The sequence below is a fragment of the Myotis brandtii genome, unplaced genomic scaffold (assembly GCF_000412655.1).
Source record: "Myotis brandtii unplaced genomic scaffold, ASM41265v1 scaffold131, whole genome shotgun sequence".
Classification (NCBI taxonomy): domain Eukaryota; kingdom Metazoa; phylum Chordata; class Mammalia; order Chiroptera; family Vespertilionidae; genus Myotis; species Myotis brandtii.
Window position 1 is genome coordinate 1,251,385 of NW_005354632.1, and position 18,907 is coordinate 1,270,291.

The window sequence follows — 18,907 nt, forward strand, 5'->3', positions numbered from 1 at the left end:
CTGTGTCTAATAAAAAGGCAAAGGGTAAAAGTGATACATTAGGGGTTCACGTGAAAAAAAAATAGGACGGGGATGATAGCCAAAAACCTCAGGTTTCTGAGGAAGGCTGCTGAACTTGTATTTAATTTAAAAATGGGGACGGTTGTCATGGCGTCGGCAGAGTTGGGCAGTGGGCAGGGTGGTAGGAGGGAACGGTGGTCCTGGGCAGGCCGGGAAAGGGTGTCCCGTTGTAGCCTTGGCCCAGGGGCTGGTGGAGCCATGTGGGCATGGCGAGTGGCCAGCCAGGGCTGGGCTTCTAAGAAGAGAGGACAGGAGACAGGACAGCAGAAGGTGAAGTCCACTTCGGGACTCCCTCTCGTTCCCACATCAGCAGTGAGCAGACAGGGGACGGGCGCGCGGTCCCCAGGGAGGGACAGGCTGGTTAATAGGAGATTCGATGATGGCTGAGGCGCTGCGCACGTCCTAACGTCTCCACTTGCTCTCTGGTGCCACAGTCCCCTCTCTCTCGCCTCTCATCTTCTCTCCCTCCCTCCAAGTTCACCTCTCGTCTGTCTTTGACCTTCCTGGCCTCAATTCCTGGTGTCCTCGGCTTTCCCTCCTGCCTCCTCCCTCTCCACCCTCTGACAGACCGTATCAGCGAATCCCTCAACAGTGGCACGGAGAACTTTTTTTATTCGTCGCATGATTTATTTTTAGCCGGAGACAAGTGCATCCTAAAAATGGAGTTCCTGATGGGCCGAGGCTGGGCAGAGCTATGTGCGGTATCTGGGCTTGGCCGCCCAGCCTGGCTCAGTCCACACGTGTGTGTGTGTGTGCATGTGTGTATATGTGTGTGTGTGAGAGCCTCGGCTCCCTCCTTCCTGGGCTCACAACTGCAGCAGCCGGACCCGAGGAGGTGAAGACTCAGTTCCAGGGCCCAGCAAGGGCAGGAGGGACAGACCAGCCTCCCTGCCCCCCGCCTCTCTCAACAAGCCCCTAAGAATTTTTCCTCTTTTGTCCTGCACTCAGCATTGCAATGAAGCGGACGCACCTGTTTGTGGTGGGGGTCTGCCTGCTGTCCTCCTGCCGGGCGGAGGAGGGGCTGAACTTCCCCACGTACGACGGCAAGGACCGTGTGGTGAGTCTCACGGACAAGAACCTCAAGCAGGTCCTGAAGAGGTACGACCTGCTGTGCCTCTACTACCACGAGCCCGTGTCTTCCGACAAGGTCGCTCAGAAGCAGTTCCAGCTGAAGGAGATCGTGCTGGAGGTGAGCAGGGCACGCTGATGCTGTCCCGGGAGCTGGGGCTGGCCGGCGGGGCTGGAGGCAGGAGGGGCAGGGTCCCTGTCCTGAACTCTCCCTGCACCCCCGTCTCAGGTGAATGGGAGGTACTCTTGTTGCACAGTTGGGATGAGGGAACAAGCGTGGGCCCAGACGCCGACAATGGGGACCATGGACTGTGGCTGTTCCATGCTGGTCCTCTCGATTTTTCAAGGGCATTAGCCCAGCCATCTTTTTCGAAATGTCAAAACTATTGTTAAAAGGCCTGGCTGACATGGGATTTCGGAGTTGGTGGTGGGTTTCACTTGGAGTGCTGTTGGCCTACTGGGGGTGCTGATGGTTCAATGGGTGTGCTGATGGCCCACTCGGGGTGCTGATGGCCCACTCGGGGTACTGATGGTTCAATGGGTGTGCTGATGGCCCACTCAGGGTGCTGATGGTTCAATGGGGGTGCTGATGGCCCACTTGGGGTGCTGATGGCCCACTTGGGGTGCTGATGGCCCACTGGGTGTGCTGATGGCCCACTGGGTGTGCTGATGGCCCACTTGGGGTGCTGATGGCCCACTGGGTGTGCTGATGGTCCACTAGGGGTGCTGATGACCCACTCAGGGTGCTGATGGCCCATTTAGGGTGCTGTTGGCCCACTAGGGGTGCTGATGGCCCATTTGGGGTGCTGATGGTTCAATGGGTGTGCTGATGGCCCACTCAGGGTGCTGATGGTTCAATGGGGGTGCTGACGGCCCACTCTTTGCACCCTCCCCGAGATCCCGGAGACAGGGGAGACCTTGACCTTGCGTCTCTTGGTGGGTCAGTGGGGAAAGTCACCAGGTGATGCTCCTTCCCTGTGTTGGGTTTGGTCAACATCACACTGTGTGTGTGTGTGTGTGTGTGTGTGTGTGTGTGTATGAAGACTCAGTAACGGGATTTCTTTTCCTCAGAAAGTTCTTGGTGTGAGTTCAGGGCCGACACTGAAGTCAGTTCTTATTTTATCTGCATTACGTGGCCCGTTAGTAAACCTGGCGCTGGGGCCCATTCTCGAATGCGGGGAGCACGCCCTAGAACTCTCCTGGGCAGTCTAAGGTCACTCACACCCAGGAGCACCCTGAGTGCCAAGAACCCCAGGAGTCACCAGGTCCCTGTCAGTCCCCATGCCCAGCCCTGCCCAGCCCAGGCGCAAACCTGTGAAAAGGACTATTTGAGAAAAATAGCCATTTATTAACCATCAGAAAGCTCGCCTTCATCAAATACTTTGATGAACAGAATTACCATATAAACCCTTGTGGACTTGAATGCTAAAAAAATAAATAAAAATTTAATTGACTAATAAAAGCCAGGAACGCCACACCAAGCACATCAAAATATCTTTGCTGATTTAAGAAGCACTTCAGAATCCTAAGTGTCTCCTGGTGGCCACACAAGCACCTATTTTGGAGGCTTCATGCATGGCGTGTGGTCAGCAGGAGAGCTCTAGTTGACAGCGAAGTGTTTTTAAAACACCACCACTGCCGTTAGATTTTCCTCAGCTCCCTCTGCGGGCTGGAGGCGGACGTTGGGTGCCCTCTGTGGGCGGCAAGTGAAGAGAAACAGGGACAGCTCTTACGTCTTGGTAGTGTGCACACGGGAACACTGCAGGTGGGTAAAACCAGGGCTGCTTAGCCAGTAAAATCCTCACTCCCATCAGCGTCTCCATCTCAAACTGCCCTACTCAATTACTGAGAGGTATTTTCATGAAAAGTTTAAGCGAAGGCATAATGAATCTATGTATATGCTCCTCACTGTCCTGTTAGCCTAGAATTCAAAAAATTAAAAAATGCCAGTGCAAGCAGTGACCCCCGTTTCTGACTGCATGTCAAACTAAAACACACACACACACACACACACACACTCCCCCAAGAGTACATCTCCCTCGAAGACCAATACAAAATCCTGAGAAGGGTCTTGCCTCCGGGCTCATATCCCCGCAGACACCTCTGATCCAAGAGCACCCGGCAGGGACGGACAAGGGGGAGGTTTGCACAGGAAGTCGGAGCCCCAGAGGCACCCCAAGCTGGAGTGGATGTCAGTAGAGGGAGGAGAATACAGACTGTGGAGTCAGGAGATCATCACATTTACAGGATAATAATTATACATGCTTATGAGATCATTAGATGAAAATGAACATTTGTTGAATGCTTACTGTGTACAAGGGCTGCCGTAGGCACTTTGTACACGCGGGCTGCTTTGGTCCTTACAACATTTCTATGATGTAGGTGCCGTTACTATCCCCATTTCACATATGGGGAAACCGAGGCACGGAGAGGCCAAGTTGCCCAAGATCACTCAACTAGTGCAGGTGAAGGCAGTCTTGTCCCTACACGGCACTGCTGCTGGGGTCATGAGACAGGTGTGAGGCTCAGTCTGGAGCCCGGGTCTGCTGATGCCAGCTGCTCCCCAGCAGGGCTGAGCACCACACAACCTGGAGGTACTCCTGAGGCAAATGCCCAAACCGCGGAGGAGGCTGGGCATCCCTCCAGAAGGCAGGGCGGGGGCGGCCTTTGTTGAGATACCTGTCAGGTGTAGGCTGTTTCTCAGAACCCAGGACCAAAAAACGCCTCCAGAAAATCCGTGGGTGGGAAGGGAGGGTAGATGTGAGCCTCTAACTATTCTTCATGGTCAAAACAATTATTTTGTCCTCTTTTTAAAAAAACATATGTTTTATTGATTTCAGAGAGGAAGGGAGAGGGAGAGAGAGGTAGAAACATCAATGATGAGAGAGAATCATTCATCAGCAGCCTCCTGCCTGCCCCCTACTGGGGACTGAGCCCTAAACCTGGGCATGTGCCCTGACAGAAATTGAACGTTGACCTCCTGGTTCATAGGTCAATGGTTAACCACTGAGCCACACTTGCCAGGCTATTTTGTCCCCTGACCGCCCCCCACCCACCCCACCACTGCTCCCAAACGTGCACAAAGGAAACTCTGACTGGGAAGCCGTGGTGGCACACGCCACCTCTCCAGCACTTCGTCCTGAGAGGAACTGTGATGCTGGGGGGGGACCTCTGGCAGTGTCTGTGAGGCCATTCACATACCTTATCATAGTATGTTGTTATAATTGTTCTATTTTAGTATTAGTTATTGTTATTAATAACTTACTGTGCCTACTTAATAAGTTAAACTTTATCATAGGTAGCATGTATAGGAAAAAACATAGTATGTATAGGGTTTGGTACTATCCTCGGTTTTAGGCATCTATTGAGCATCTCGGAACGTATCCCCCGTGGATAAGGGGGGGCTACTCTATACATTTGTTGGATTAGGAGAAACTATGGAGGACCTTCTCAGGCAGGTTAGTGAGTGTTTTAGAACATGAAACTAAGTATTGTGAATCCCTGACTAGAAATATTAATTCATCAAATATCCACTGATCTGAGCACTCTTAGTAATCTTTGCATTAATAAATGAACTAAAGAGCCGATGAACGGATGACGAAAGAGCAATGCTTTCCACACTGTGAACAGTACAAACTGGTTCATTTGTTTGGGGTGAACTAGGTCCCTTGCACTGGCAGGCAAGCTGGGGTCGTGGCACAGAAATAGACACACCATCCAGGTGCCTGCACGCCAGGGTGACCCACAGCTCCTGCTGATTTCAACAGGACTCAGCTAGGGTGGGAGGTCCCCGAGCATCCCCTTTCTCCTCTCTGCCTCTCTCTGTTTGTCCCATGGTGCTTTGCTGTCCCACTGCATATTGGAGAGAAAGAGTCATTGATTGGCTGCCTCCTGCACGCCCACAACCTGGGCATGTGCCCTGACTAGGAATCGAACTGTGACCTCCTGGTTCATAGGTCGATGCTCAACCACTGAGCCATGCCAGCTGGGCTCCTTTATTTCTTTTTAAATTAGATTAATGTTTTAAAAAGAATTGAACATAGTAAAAAAAAATTAGATTAAGTCTGTCAGATTCAAGGACCTGCTGGTCCTCCTTGCTTAATCCCACCGACATATGGTTACAACTGCATTTTTAGCCATGGGACTCTCAGTCCAATATAGGCACAGCCTGGGCAGGAACCTCGGGCACGGCAAGGCTGGCCCAGCCCTCAAACCCCTTTAGCTCTGGCAAGTGTCCCAGAGGTCTTATTTCTAACCCCCAAGAGAGGGAGGCAATGAAGTGGCCGGAGTCAAGTAAATCTGCAGATGGGGCGACGTGGGAACACTGGGCAGAGAATAGCAGCGCCCGCGGGTTCGGCATTTCTTCCAGCTGTTCGTGCCCAAAGACGGCCTCTCCACACGCGCACCCGCCGCGCCCTGAAAGATCCGGGACGTCAGGCTGGGCTTTGGGGCGAGTCCTCACACGGAGCCGGCGCTCTCTCGGAGGATGTGTGCGCGTGCTCAGTCTCACACTGCCCTCTCAGAGCCCGAGTGCCCCGACCACGTGACGGAGTTTACTGTGCGGGTCTGTGATAAAGCCCGTGCCTGGGTGAGATGGCAAAGAGACAAGAAGTGCTATTGCCAGAGCATAGAGCCCAAGTGCCCCGACCACGTGACGAGAGTTTGCTGTGCGGGTCTGTGATAAAGCCCGTGCCTGGGGGAGATGGCAAAGAGACAAGAAGTGCTATTGCCAGAGCATGGATTGTATTGATCATAGGTAAATCCTTCCGCATACAGGATTAATAGGGAGACGGATTTTACAACATGGCCAACACACTGTCGATTCAGGAGGTTTTAGACCAGGGATGGGGAACCTTTTCTTGCCCAGGGCCAGCTGGATATTTATAACATCAATTTGTGGGCCATACAAAATTATCAACTTAAAAATTAGCCTGCTATATTTGGTCAAACATTTAATTAGCTCACCCCTAATGCCTTGGCAGGGCCAGACCAAATGGTTTCACAGGCCTTATACAGCCTGTGGAGTGGACATTAACCCACCCCTGTTTTAGACCCAAAAAGCCCTCAATACTCAAGCCCAAATTTAGGAAGCCTGGTCATTGTACCCGAGGGAGACCTCCTCTTAAAGTTATACATTTTTAAGTTTGTTTTTCAATTATAGTTCACATTCAATATTATTTTGTGTTAGTTTCAGGTGTGTGGCATAATGGTTAGACAATCCCATACTTGACAAAGTGTTCCCCCGATCTTCCCAGTGCCCACCTGGCACCATCCTAGTTATTACAATGTTACTGACGAGCTCCCCTGTGCTGTGCTCCGCGTCCCGGGACTATTCTGTGACCACCGATCTGCACTTCTCTATCCCTCACCTTTCCCACCCAGTCCCCAACGCCCCTCCCCGCTGGCCACCATCACCACGTTATAAATCTTCCAACGGAGACATGAGATACCACGGAAGTCACCACTATGAAACTATTGTAAGGACCAGTCCAATGTCAAGCAGTAAGATGAAAAGAACAGAATCTGTGTGAGTCACCAGGCCTGTCGCAAGCAGCAGCCCTGCCCTTCCAGTGAGCGCTGCGGTCGGTGTGGAGGGTGTCTGTATGATACACAGCTCGGCCTTCGCACCTAAATGACTTGTTCCACCAAGAAAGCCGGCCCCTGCCCCCCAGTACCGACCCCTAGGACGGAGCCTCGGAGGCTCCCTGTCTGTAAACTGGATGTGGTTTTACCCTGAGGAGTGGTTTCTGTTGGGACAGCACCAGGAGAGGCGGCCAGCGCGCCATCCTGCAGCCCGGCTGGCCAGGCCAGAGTGCTCCTCAGTGCCCGGCGCCTGTCCCAGCAGCGCCCACCCCGCTGCCCGGTGCCCACGCCAGGCAGGCCTCTCCTCACCATTCGCCTGTGTGGGCAGGGAGGTGGGCCAACAGGTACCCCACACACATGCTCACCTGCCTCCATCTTAGACCCTAAATGATTGTTCCACCAAGAGAGCCGGCCCCTGCCCCCCAGTACCGACCCCTAAGACGGAGCCTCGGAGGCTCCCTGTCTATAAACTGGATGTGGTTTTACCCTGAGGAGTGGTTTCTGTTGGGACAGCCACCAGGAGAGCGGCCAGCGCGCCATCCTGCAGCCCGGCTGGCCAGGCCAGAGTGCTCCTCAGTGCCCGGCGCCTGTCCCAGCAGCGCCCACCCCGCTGCCCGGTGCCCACGCCAGGCAGGCCTCTCCTCACCATTCGCCTGTGTGGGCAGGGAGGTGGGCCAACAGGTACCCCACACACATGCTCACCTGCCTCCATCTTAGAGGGACACACAGCCACCCTGGCTCAGGACACCCAGCGAATGTGACTGCTCAGAGCCCCACAGCCGATGAGAAGCAGAGCCAGGACTGGGGCCCAGGTCCCCGCGAGGCCTGGGTGGAGGGAGCTGGAGGTAATGGATGAGAGTGTGGGCTCTGGAGCCAGAGTGTCCCCCGAGTTACTTATGAAGGAAATGCAGCATCCCCGAGACTCAAAGGAGAAGGGACTACAGCAGCCGCACCTCCCCTGCAGGGCCAAAACCACCGGCTCTGATGCGAGGGCACCTGGGTCTGAGTCCTTGCACAGTCAAGGCCTTGAACTGGACATCTGACCACAGGCCGGTGACACTTCTCAGGGCTGAGCGCTTCCTGTGTGGAACAGAAACCACTCCCCCCGTCACAGGTCTGAGGAGAGAGAGGAGGGGACGAGAAAGATGACCAGCACGCGCTGGTGCTCAGCAAAGGGCTCTGGTGAATCGTCGTGTCCGTGACCACCCGGCCCTCTGCTTGTTTCTCCACAGTGTTTGCCGTCATCAGCAGATGTTGTCAGAATAAACGCTAGCGGACGTCTCATAAAGTCGCCAAGCAGCAATGCTCCTCCGTGTGCACTATGGGGAGGCCGTCAGAGCCCTCGGCTTCCAGCCACTGCTTTTTTTTTTTTTCTCTCACCTAAGGAGTGAGGCTATTTTCCCCACTGATTTTTCGATAGAGTGGAAGGGGAGAGAGAGAGAAACATTGGTGTGAGAGAGACACATCCATTGGTTGCCTCCCGCCAAGTGGGGCTGGGGATTGAACCTGTAACTGAGGTACATGCCCTTGACCAGGAACCGAACCCGAGACCCTTTGGTCTGTGGGCCAATACTCTCACCACTGAGCAACCGGCCAGGGCCAGCCACTGTTTCACATTGAGGAAGTCTCTGCAGCAGCAGAGCCCTGTCTCTGCCATATTTAAATTTTATTTCTTATTTATTGTTTTATGAGGAGTATCAACCCAGGGAAGGTTTAGTCACGAAAGGGGTGATCTGTCCCTGGCGGCAGTGCCTACCTTGTGGGACTCTGAGGGAGAGTGGGGTTTGGGCAGCCGGACTGCAGTTTCACAGGCTCTCGGGCACAGCACTCTGCTGAGCACAACTGGGAAAGGGCATGGCCTAGCCCGACGTCAGTCAAATCCATTTTTTTTTTAAATCCACTGGGACGAAATGTGTAGGAAAGAGCTTGAAAACACATTAATTCACGTTTAAAAGGGTGGGAAATATGTAGGAAAGTGTTTGGGGGAAAATCCACTGGGATAAAAAGAAAAAAACCTGGCCTCCAGAAATAGCCCGCGCAGTCAGTCAGTGTGGACGTCGCTAAAGGCTGCACCGAGAGACCGTGCCTGTGTGCTGGAGACGGCTGTAGAGCTGGGTGCTCAGTGTGTGGGCCCGGGGCCGGCATCGGCGCCACCTGGGACCTTGTCAGAAATGCAGCTTCGTGGGTCCCACCTGGGCCTGCGAGCCAGAAACTCTAGGGCGGGCTTCCCTCCAGGTTCCAGAACCGAAGCTTGGGGTCCTGGGGTGACCTGAGGTGAATTTCTAGGGAACACACTAAGCACGTGCACCCATGCTTCTCCTGCAAGAATTCGCTCTCATTTTTTAAATTAGAAAATGGAAATTAGGGAGTTGTGAGCTGCTCAGTCTCACAGCTGATGAGTAGCAGTCGTGGGCCCAGGTCCCCGTGAGGCCCAGGTGCTGGGAGCTGATATAATGGGTGAGAGCGTGGGCTTTGCAACCAGAATGTTGGGGTTGGAATCCCAGCGATGTCACTTCAATGCTGTGTGGTCCTGGGCAAGTTGGTTAGCCTCTCTGTGCCTCCAGTTCCTCATCTGCAAACTTCTACTTCATGCGGGTTTGGGGAAGGTTCCATAAGGTAGTTTATATTAGGTGTGGGAGCAGAATCCAGCAGGTAGTAAACACCCAATATCCTTGTTGTTGTTATGGTGTTTCTCAACGTGGGGCAGTGGAAAGAACACACAGCATTGGCCCTTGGGTCTTCACTTTGGCATTGGCCAAGGTGAGAGCCCCAAATAGAACAATGGATAGCCTCCCTCGCCCCAAGGCTTTTTCAGGGGCCACTGATCCAGCCCCAGAGGCCCCAGCATTCACCTGAGTCTCAGGATGTAGCTGTGCCATCCCCTCCCCTGCCTCCTGCGGGCACATCACGTGCCAGCCCCCAGCTATACATAGATCAGGCCTCATTTGAGGGCGGTGGAAAGTGACAGGAGATTACCGGGAGGTAAGCATCAGCTCTCCGGTTTCAGGGCAGGACACACAGTTGTTGAATCGCTTGACTTGTCGCCAGATGGTATCAGGGACAGTGGGTGAGAACAGCCACTGGGCTCTTAGCTTCCAGGGACCAAGCAGGATGGCAGCCAGGGTATTTTTAATGAGTGGCTTTAGGGACATTCGCTTTGAGCAAAGATCCGTGGCATTTCCCCCCAGGCTCCTCCATCCTCAGATTTTTTTCCAGACTCTTGAGCCTGGCGCCTGGCATATTGCAGGTGCTGTCCTCTGAGGCCCAGCGCCCAGTCACACAGCCCAGGGAGCGTGTCCCCTGGTGCTTCTGTATTAACTTCCCCCTCCTTTCATGGGTAAACTTCTTGAACAAGTGATCCACACCTGCTCTAGCATGTCCTTGCCACCCACTCAACTCCCTCTGGCTTCTGTCCCCGCTCCTCTCTAAAAGGTCATTGGTGGCTTACCCGTCCTGAAAGGAGAGACTTCACGGGGTCCCCCTGCCCCCGGGACTCCCTGCAGCATTCGATCCCACCACCCACTCCTTCTCAAGGCTCTCTCTTCCCGTGACTTTGGAGTCATGACACAGTGTTCCTTGTCCTCCTCCTGCTTCTCTTAGCGTCCACTCTGCCTCCTCCTGCTCTTGCCTCCTATGAGGTGGCCAGTCCCTGAAGATGCCACCCACCTCTCACCTCTGGAGCTCCACTCGGAGCCTCTCCCCTGAGCTCCAGGTTGGCACCTCCAGCTCTTGGCTGGACTTCCATCGCCATGAACTCATTGCATCTGAATTCAGGTGGAGCTCCTTGCCCCTGGCTCTGGCATGCCCTCCTGACGTCACTGCTTTGTCCTCCACTCTGTTCCCTGGCTGGAGACCCTGGAATCATCTTGCCTCCTCCTCTCCTTTGGTTTCCCTCCCTTCTCTCTCAAAAGCCATGCATGGCAGAGTTACCAGGTCCGCCTGACTCTCCATCTGTAACCTCACCTCACAAGTTACACCTTCTCCGTCCACTGCCACTGCCTCCATCTGAGACCAGTCACCTCCCACTTAACTATGGCATCAGCCTCCCAACTGGTCGCCTTTCCTTTCCACTCTCCTTTCTATCTGTCGGGTCTATGACCTCAGATCACCCTCCTCAAACCAAAATTAGCCACACTGCTCTTCTATTCAAACAGCTCCCAAGTCAGAACGACCAGTCCTAATACTCAGAGTCCCTCACACTTTCTCATGTGCCTGGAACACACTACTCCCTTCAGTGTCCCCAAAGAAGCCCTCTGCTCAAGGAAGTCAGCCTGATGCCTGTGATGATTGGCATCGAACTAGACTTCATCTTCAAGGGAATACGTGACCAAGAATAGTAAACCCCAGTGCTTAAGAACACAGGGCTTGGAATCAGAGACCTGGATTTCTGACTTGGTCACAAGGGCTGCGATGGCCGTAAAGTATGGACAATAACAATATCTATTGTGAGGCTGTTGTGAAGATTCTATGAGATAAAGCACGTAACGTGCTGGCCCAGTTCTTGGCATGCAGTAAGTGCTTAATCAGTGTTGGATTTTCTTAATACCATGACAGCTGGATGGGGTTCTGGACCTTGGACCGATTCAAAAATACCAAAGCCTGATGTAGTGAAATGAAAAGAGAACAGTAACTGCTACTGAGGACCTACTATGATCACAGTCTGTGCTAAACAAAAGTGGGCGAGACATATTTTAGCATCAAGGATCTTGTGATTTCATTAGGGAGGAAGCTAATAAAAAATTAGGTAGGTGCTAAAGGACTAGAAAATAAAGGCTAGAGAGAGAGAGAGAGAGAGAGAGAGAGAGAGAGGAACACTACGAATGTCTACTTTATTATTGACTTTACGTATTATTTAATAGAACTTTTTCCATAAAATTATTTTTGTACTTGAAAGAATCAGCAATGGCTGCCCAGTTGGTTGGAGTGTCATCATGTACACCAAAAGGTTGCAGTGGTTCTCAACCTTCCTAATGCCGCGACCCTTTAGTACAGTTCCTCATGTTGTGGTGACCCCCAACCATAAAATTATTTTCGTTGCTACTTCATAACTGTAATTTTGCAACTGTTATGAATCATAATGTAAATATCTGATATGCTATATGTGTTTTCCGATGGTCGCGACCCACAGGTGGAGAACCGCTGGGTTACAGGTTCACTTCCCAGTCAGGGCATATACCTAGGTTGAGGGCTCAATCCCTGGTCAGAGTGTGTACAGGAAGCAAATGATCAATGTTTTTCTCTCACATTGATGTTTCTCTCCCTCTACCTCCCTCTTCCTCCCTTTAAAAGTCAATAAAAACATATCAAGTGAGGATTTTAAAAACAAAAAACAAAAAAGAATCAGCAATGGCCAAAGTAAATCCTAATGCTTCCGGAAAGAATGAATGTGTGCCAAAGTCCAGGGGCAACATGTACCAACCAGTAAGAGACAACCCTGTTCTGTAGGGTGGGCAATAGGTCTCTAGGGTGGACAATAGGTGAGACCGTCTGAGAAGTAACCAATCAATCAAACAAACAAAACAGCAGAGGAAAGACTAAGTCAGCAGGATTCCAGTTTTCTGGAATTTAGAAAACAGTGACTCTCTCCTTTCTCCTCCTATTTGTAACTCCATCCCTGCAATTGGCTCAAATGTCCTTGAATTTGTGAAGTGTTTGGGCTAGTCCATCATTTCACACACAGTCTGGTGTCTCTAAGGAACTACACGAGACACGAAAGAGGCACAAAAGGGTCCTTCTCTCAGGGAGGAAGATGCACAGTACAGAAGAGACGTACACAACTCTCACTACTGTGAAATAAGCGTCGGCGCCGTGTCTCTGCGATGAGCTACTGGAATTCACAGAAAGGAGGCTGGGGTGAAATATGACCCGGGAGCTGGGCTTTGCAGCTGAGGGTGGCCAAGGCTGGCAGCAACGTGAGCGAGCACTGGGACTGGGCTGTAGCCGAGTGCAGAAGGAACATCTGAGCTGGAGATCAGGGCCAGAGCAAAGGCGGAGGTGCCATCCAGCCAAGTGGGAGACGCACACAATGCCTGGCTTGCTCCCCGAGTCAGCTGGGGTTCCTGGTCTTGGGGGGAAGGGATCAGGTCAGGAGTCAGCCCAGAAGGCCTTTCACCACAGCCATTCTCCCTCCCCCGCCCCCGCCCCCCACCACCCTCAGGCAGCCAGTCAGCCTTGGGTCACCCTTGGCTTAGGCTCATGAGAGGGGCTCGCTAGGGCTGACGGAAGTGATGACAGAGCTCAAGTGGGCAGGCTTCGGGCCTAATCACAGTGGGAGGCGAGAGTGACGGGGCACTGCGGGGACTGTGCGTCAGTGTGCCAAGGAGGAGGTGAGCAGGTCTCGGCCAGTGTGGTCTTGGCCCATCGGTGAGAGCCGCTTCTGTCTGTGCTTCCACGCCTAGGACGGTGAGGGGCTCTGCTCAGTTAAACAGGAAGCCAGGGGAGCAGAACTGAGTTTGTCTGAGATAGCACCTTCCCCGTCCACTCGTCTGTCTTCCAAAGTCACATCTAATCAACGTGGGGATTAGGAGACCGTGATTGACATGCCTAGGAGAGGCACACATTTGCATCCACCTAAAAACCAACAAAACACGGTGGTGTGTGCCTAGGAGACATCAGAGTTAAATTCTGTGTTGAATTTTCAGAGTTAATTTCTTATATTCTCGGTAATATTCGTATTTCTCCTCTATGCCTAAGGTAGGGGGCCCACAGGGCCAAGTGTGGAAAACTTTATGCCATACCACTTGTGGGTGGGTACCCATCTTTCTGAGGGGCCAAGCATAGGGTCCTTTTGCCCCAGTTGGTCACAGTAATAATGGGAGTATGAAGGAAAGCCCCCTGAACACCTCAAAATATTATCCTGTGACATAGTCTATATCTTTCTGCCTTGGGCTCACGTATTCTCTTTGTCTTTCCCTTTAGCTTGTGGCCCAAGTCCTGGAACATAAAGATATAGGCTTTGTGATGGTCGATGCCAAGAAAGAAGCCAAGCTTGCCAAGAAACTGGGTAAGTGTGATTTTTGTTAGATACATTAGGAAGAAACAAAGTGTCTTGCCAAAAAAAGTATAGTTTCATTTATTCTTGCATGATAACTGGGCTTTATATGTATGTTCATTGTTATGATCTTGCATACCCTAGTCTTGGGTTGTAGAAGAGTTTCAGAAAAGTAAATACCAGCTTAACTTGAATGGTTTTACATTAATCGTCTAATGAAGAAGGCTTCTTCCGGGAGAAATTGACACTAAATATTTAAGCCTTTATTTTTAGATCCTAGAGTTAAAAGGCCTGCTTCTCTATCTCACTACCATGGTGGTCTCTCCTTCCATCATCTATTATTTCCTTACCTCTCGGCTAAAACAGCCAACACATACAAAATTAGTGGTAGTGACTCTGATGTCCCAGTGGTTTCTAAATTAAAGGCTAAACCCCAGCTGGGCACTATCACCAAGGATGAGAGGAGGATTTAGATGAGGTATGCGTGACTGCCGAATGCGGGCTGTAATCTCTGGGTCAATATGTCCTGCATAAGTGCAAGCGAACTTTAAGATCCTTACAGTGTTAATCCCAAGGAGAAAGAACACAAACAACTTCCCTGGTTTTCAAACATCCCACACGTGAACTGCCCATTTCGCTTTTTTCCGCATGACTAGTGAACAGTGGCCATAGCAGGAGGTTATAAAACAGAACCTTTGAAGAAAGGTTAACTGGATGTGGAGTAGTAAGCATGGGGGTGGGGGGAGATTAGTGGTGGTTCTATCAATACCTCTAGGTAGCCCTGGCCAGTTTGGCTCGGTGGTTAGAACATCACCCTGTGGACCGAAGGGTCGAGGGTTCGATTCCCAGTCAAGGGCATCTAACTTAGTTGCTCAATCCCATTGTTTTAAAGAGAAGTTGGATTTCCAGTAAATTTAGTTTGAGGAAAAAACTAGTGTTCCAGTGATCTAGAAATTTAGGGAAGATAAGCTGGGAAAGCATTCATATGGCCCAGTGAACATCCTCCCAGTCAGGATGTGATGGGGCTTGAAAAGTCTCAATGGGCCTTTCCCCAAGCTCAGCCTAGGGGAATTACCGTAGCAGGTTCCTTCTCGACTACCTGATCCTCGGAGTTTCCAGGACAGTGGTGTTTTGTGAACCTTCTTCTTCATCTCCATTCTCACTTCCTCTTGCCCGAGTTGGGTCGCCATGGGTCTGGTCTGTGCCTGAACCAGTGCAACAGCCTCCTAACTGATTTCACTTGGAGCAAAATCCAACAGCAGGACACTGGCTTCTATTCCTGCGGTACCCTTGTGATCAGCCACTGCCAGGTTCAAGGATGCGTGACACATTGCTCCTTTAGGTTTGGAAATGGTGCTCCAGGCTGTGCCCAGGGATCTTCAGACGTGCCCTGGGCCACAGTAGGAGGGGGCCAGCCTCCCTTCCCCTAAGGTTCGCAGAAGAGTTCATTTGGAGAAAGCATTCTCCAGCAACAGAGTTTGAAAACAAGGAATCTAAGGAACTAAGGATGCCTGCAGCTGGACTAAACGCCAGCCTCAGCTCGTTAGCTTTCCCGGGGGAAATGCAGTCTTGCAGCAAGTATTTGTTCAGGTCACGGCATTGTGCCAAGAGCGATGGAGGGTGGGAAGACGATGGAGACCCTGCCTGGCAGCATTCTCAGCTAACTGGGAAGAGAGAATGAGCAGAACTCAGCTCCTCTAGAAAAGCAAGCTGTTGGCTCTGGCCACAAACATTTATGGGGTGCCCAGTGTGTCCAGGCTCTGAGTGACACCCTGAGATACGAAGATAGCAATGGCCCTACCCTCCGAGAGTTTACTGTTACCGTGAGAACATGTACATGGAGCCCAGAGAAGACCAGTCACAGGAGGGGACACCAGAGTGGCCTTCCTGGGGAAAAGGAGTCCTAAGCTGAGACCCGAAGTAGCTGACCAAGATGGTGGAGGGTGGGGGTCACCCCAGACTCGAAGAATAGGAGAACATACGTGTAGAGAATCATGCTCTGTGACCTTTCCTATATAAACCCTTTTACATCAGCTTGTGGGCAAGAAGCAAAGGGAGTTACAGGGAGTAAAAGAGCAGTTCTCAAAGGAGCACTGGTCTACCCAAGGGAGAATGTGAAGGGTGGGGTTGGCATGATGTTGTGGAAGGACCTGAATGGCAGGCTAAGGAGTCAGGTGGGCAGAGGGCATTGCAACTTTGTGTCAAGGAGAAGGGGGTCACAGGAGTTTTGGAAAATTGAAGCAGTGATGGTGTGGAGAATAGATTTTTCTTTTTAAGTTAAAATGCAGGTGGGATTGTTGGTTCTTGACTATTTTATTTAAATTTGATTTAAATTTCCAAGAGCAATGGAGGGTAGGAAACGATGCAGACCCGGCCCTGGCAGCATTCTCAATGGGCAGGGAAGAAAGGATGTGCAGAATTCAGCTCCTCTAGAAAAGCAAGCTGTTTGTGGGGTGCCCAGAAACCTGATATAAATTTCCACTAGGAGCAGCTCAGAGGTGTGGTTTCAAGGGAACCATCCTAGGAGTAAGGCAGGCTCCACTCATCCTGACCCGGCCAACAGGATGGCTTTTCCTGCATCGGGATGATCTTGTCATGGGAACTCTTCCTTTCTTCCAGGTTTCCATGAAGAAGGAAGCCTGTACATTCTTAAGGGCGATCGCACAATTGAGTTTGATGGCGAGTTTGCAGCTGATGTCCTGGTGGAGTTTCTCTTGGACGTGAGCATTTATGCACAGTGCCCTGCATGGAGTTGTTTGGGTTCCATATAGGGGGGAAGTAAAACTTTAAAATAAGAGCACAGAAGCTGGGTAACTGGACTTGATCTAAGACAGATTTCCCAGGCTTCACAAAAAGTCAAGGACAGCCCCGTGCTATTTACTTATTATAGGAAGCGGGCCCTTAGGTCACCTGAGAAACTGTTTCCTTGTGATCAGAGGGTCACAGATCGGAACTGTGTAGTAGTAACATGTTATTTCTCTTAGCAGTCATACACCAACATCCCCTAGAACAGCGGTGGCCAACTAGTGGTCCATGGACCACTGGTGGTCCGTGAGGTCCAAAAGGGCAGTCATATACCAAAACCCCCTGGAATCCCCTTGGCTTGTTCCAGGGCTTCTGAACACGAGTTGGGAATTGTGAGGAAGGGGTGGCTAGTCACCTGAAGACCAGTAGGGAGAGGAGGACCTAGAATCCCCTTGGCTTGTCCTAGGGCTTCTGAACAGGAGTTGGGAATTGTGAGGAAGTGGTGGCTAGTCACCTGAAGACCAGTAGGGAGAGGAGGAACGATCACCCGAGTTACCCTCAGAGCAGAATAAAAAGGGGCAGGACTAATGAGCCCCAATATCATCCTTCTCAGCCATGGAGGTCCACTACCCTCAGATCCATATGCCCGGGCAAATCCATATGCTCAAACACTATACAAATATTCTATCCATAGACAAACCCACACTCTCAATAGCAGCTGTGAAGTCCAGTTCAAGCTGCTTGAACACAGATTCCTGTACAGAAAATGCACATCCCTATTGACGATTCTTATCTACCAGCTCGTCCACAGTGGTCTCTCACCTCTCTCCACAGCCTCAAAACCCAGAGACAGAGTCTAAGTGAGTTAGGTCACCTCCTATGAAAAAGTGCCCATAGGTTCTCGTTGGCCCGTCACTGACCCATAACTGCAAGCCCTAAAAAAGTTGAGGGCAGCAGCTGAACAGCTCGGCCAACATGGCACTGCCCCGCCCTACCAGCGAGGCCAAGGCTTTTAGCTCACAACAGACGCCAGACTCTAGCTACCGTAAACAACAGGCTACGTGGTCACCCACACAAATAGAAATCCAGAGTGAGGGCAGATTTTAGAGTTGATCAAAACAAGGCTCTCGCACCATTTTTCTCTGTCAATCATGGATAATGCTGTTTTCTCTGTGTTGGCTTTGTCCCTAAGCTGACTGTTCCCAAGTTGATTCTAAGATAAGCCAGCAGCAGGAGCGGATACATCACATTTCCTCATTAATATTTAATAAGAGGGAGGGAAAAATCTGGCCTCCCATTGTTGCCTTTAAGAGAAATCAGAACTTTCCTAAAGCTTTCAGCAAATCTTCCCTGGAGAGTCATTGACCAGATCTGGGTCTCATGCCATTTCTGAACCAATAAATGACAAGAGAGATAGAACTGCCCACACCAACCAGCCTACCCCATTGAGTTAAGGTCAAGTCCTCAAAAGGCGCTGTTGCTGTACTCACTGGGGGAGGGTGGGATGGATGCTGAGGCACCAACCGAAGTCCACAACTTCCCTCCAAAGACCTCTGCATATGTGCCCGATTCCTGGGGAAGGAACTGATTTTGTGTATTTGTGTGTGGCATTTCAGCTAATTGAAGATCCAGTGGAGGTCATCGGCAGCAAACTGGAAGTCCAAGCCTTTGAACGCATTGAGGACCACATCAAACTCATTGGTTTTTTCAAGAGCGAAGACTCAGAATGTAAGTTGTCTGTCAACTCCAGCCTGTTGGTCTAAAGGCTACATTCCCAGCAAGGTGTGTCATGTTATCCATAAAGACGGTGGGCATGTCCCATGCTGGGTAGGAGGGAGAATCTTCCTTGCACCCTGAGCAAAGGGACACCTGTATTGATTGTACAAAGCAGGCAGGGGAGCTGAAGGAAGGCTGAGGCTGGGCCATGTTCTCTGGCCTTGAAGGGGGTGAATGTTTTACAGAAGAGAGAAAGCCCTTCCCCCACTTTTCCACCGGCTCACCCACCAGTTGGATTCTCCCTTAAAAGGGGGCAAATAGTGGGCTGTCTTCCTGACACGGGCAGCTCCCATGGTCACCAGTTGGAGAGCTTCTCAGTCACTTGGACAGCATTAGAGGAAAGTTGGGGTAGGGCTGGGCTTAGCAGCTGCAGCACAATGTGGAAAATTGCTGGCCGACCCAGCTGACCACCAAGGCAGCCTGCAGTAACACACCACACCCTTGGGTGTATTCCCTTTGAAAGTTTTGCGGCTGGGGTTTGGGTGGGCACAGTTACATATCACAGCATCAGCACAACCCTACAGGGGTTGAAGTCAGGAGGAATCAGGAAGGGGAGGAACCAGCAAGGCTAACAACCTGAGTACCTTTTCTTAAAGTGCTTTGGCAGCATGAGCCCAGAGTGAAGCCTTTTTCTGGTGTCTCAGCCTTGGAGAGAGGGAGTGGGCTTAGCTATGAAAGAGGACC

At 51.4% G+C, this 18,907-nt stretch overlaps 1 protein-coding gene across 1 annotated transcript in view; it reads left to right on the forward strand.

The window, feature by feature from the left end:
* Positions 1–842: 842 nt before the first annotated feature.
* The window catches only part of CASQ2 (calsequestrin 2 (cardiac muscle)), a 43,953-nt gene continuing 25,888 nt past the window's right edge, over positions 843–18,907 (forward strand). The window contains exons 1-4 of the mRNA XM_005859959.2: positions 843–1,249; positions 13,630–13,714; positions 16,322–16,422; positions 18,064–18,175. Of these exons, the coding sequence (XP_005860021.1) occupies positions 1,016–1,249; positions 13,630–13,714; positions 16,322–16,422; positions 18,064–18,175 (532 nt within the window). The 5' untranslated portion in view covers positions 843–1,015. The remainder of the gene's footprint in view (positions 1,250–13,629; positions 13,715–16,321; positions 16,423–18,063; positions 18,176–18,907) is intronic.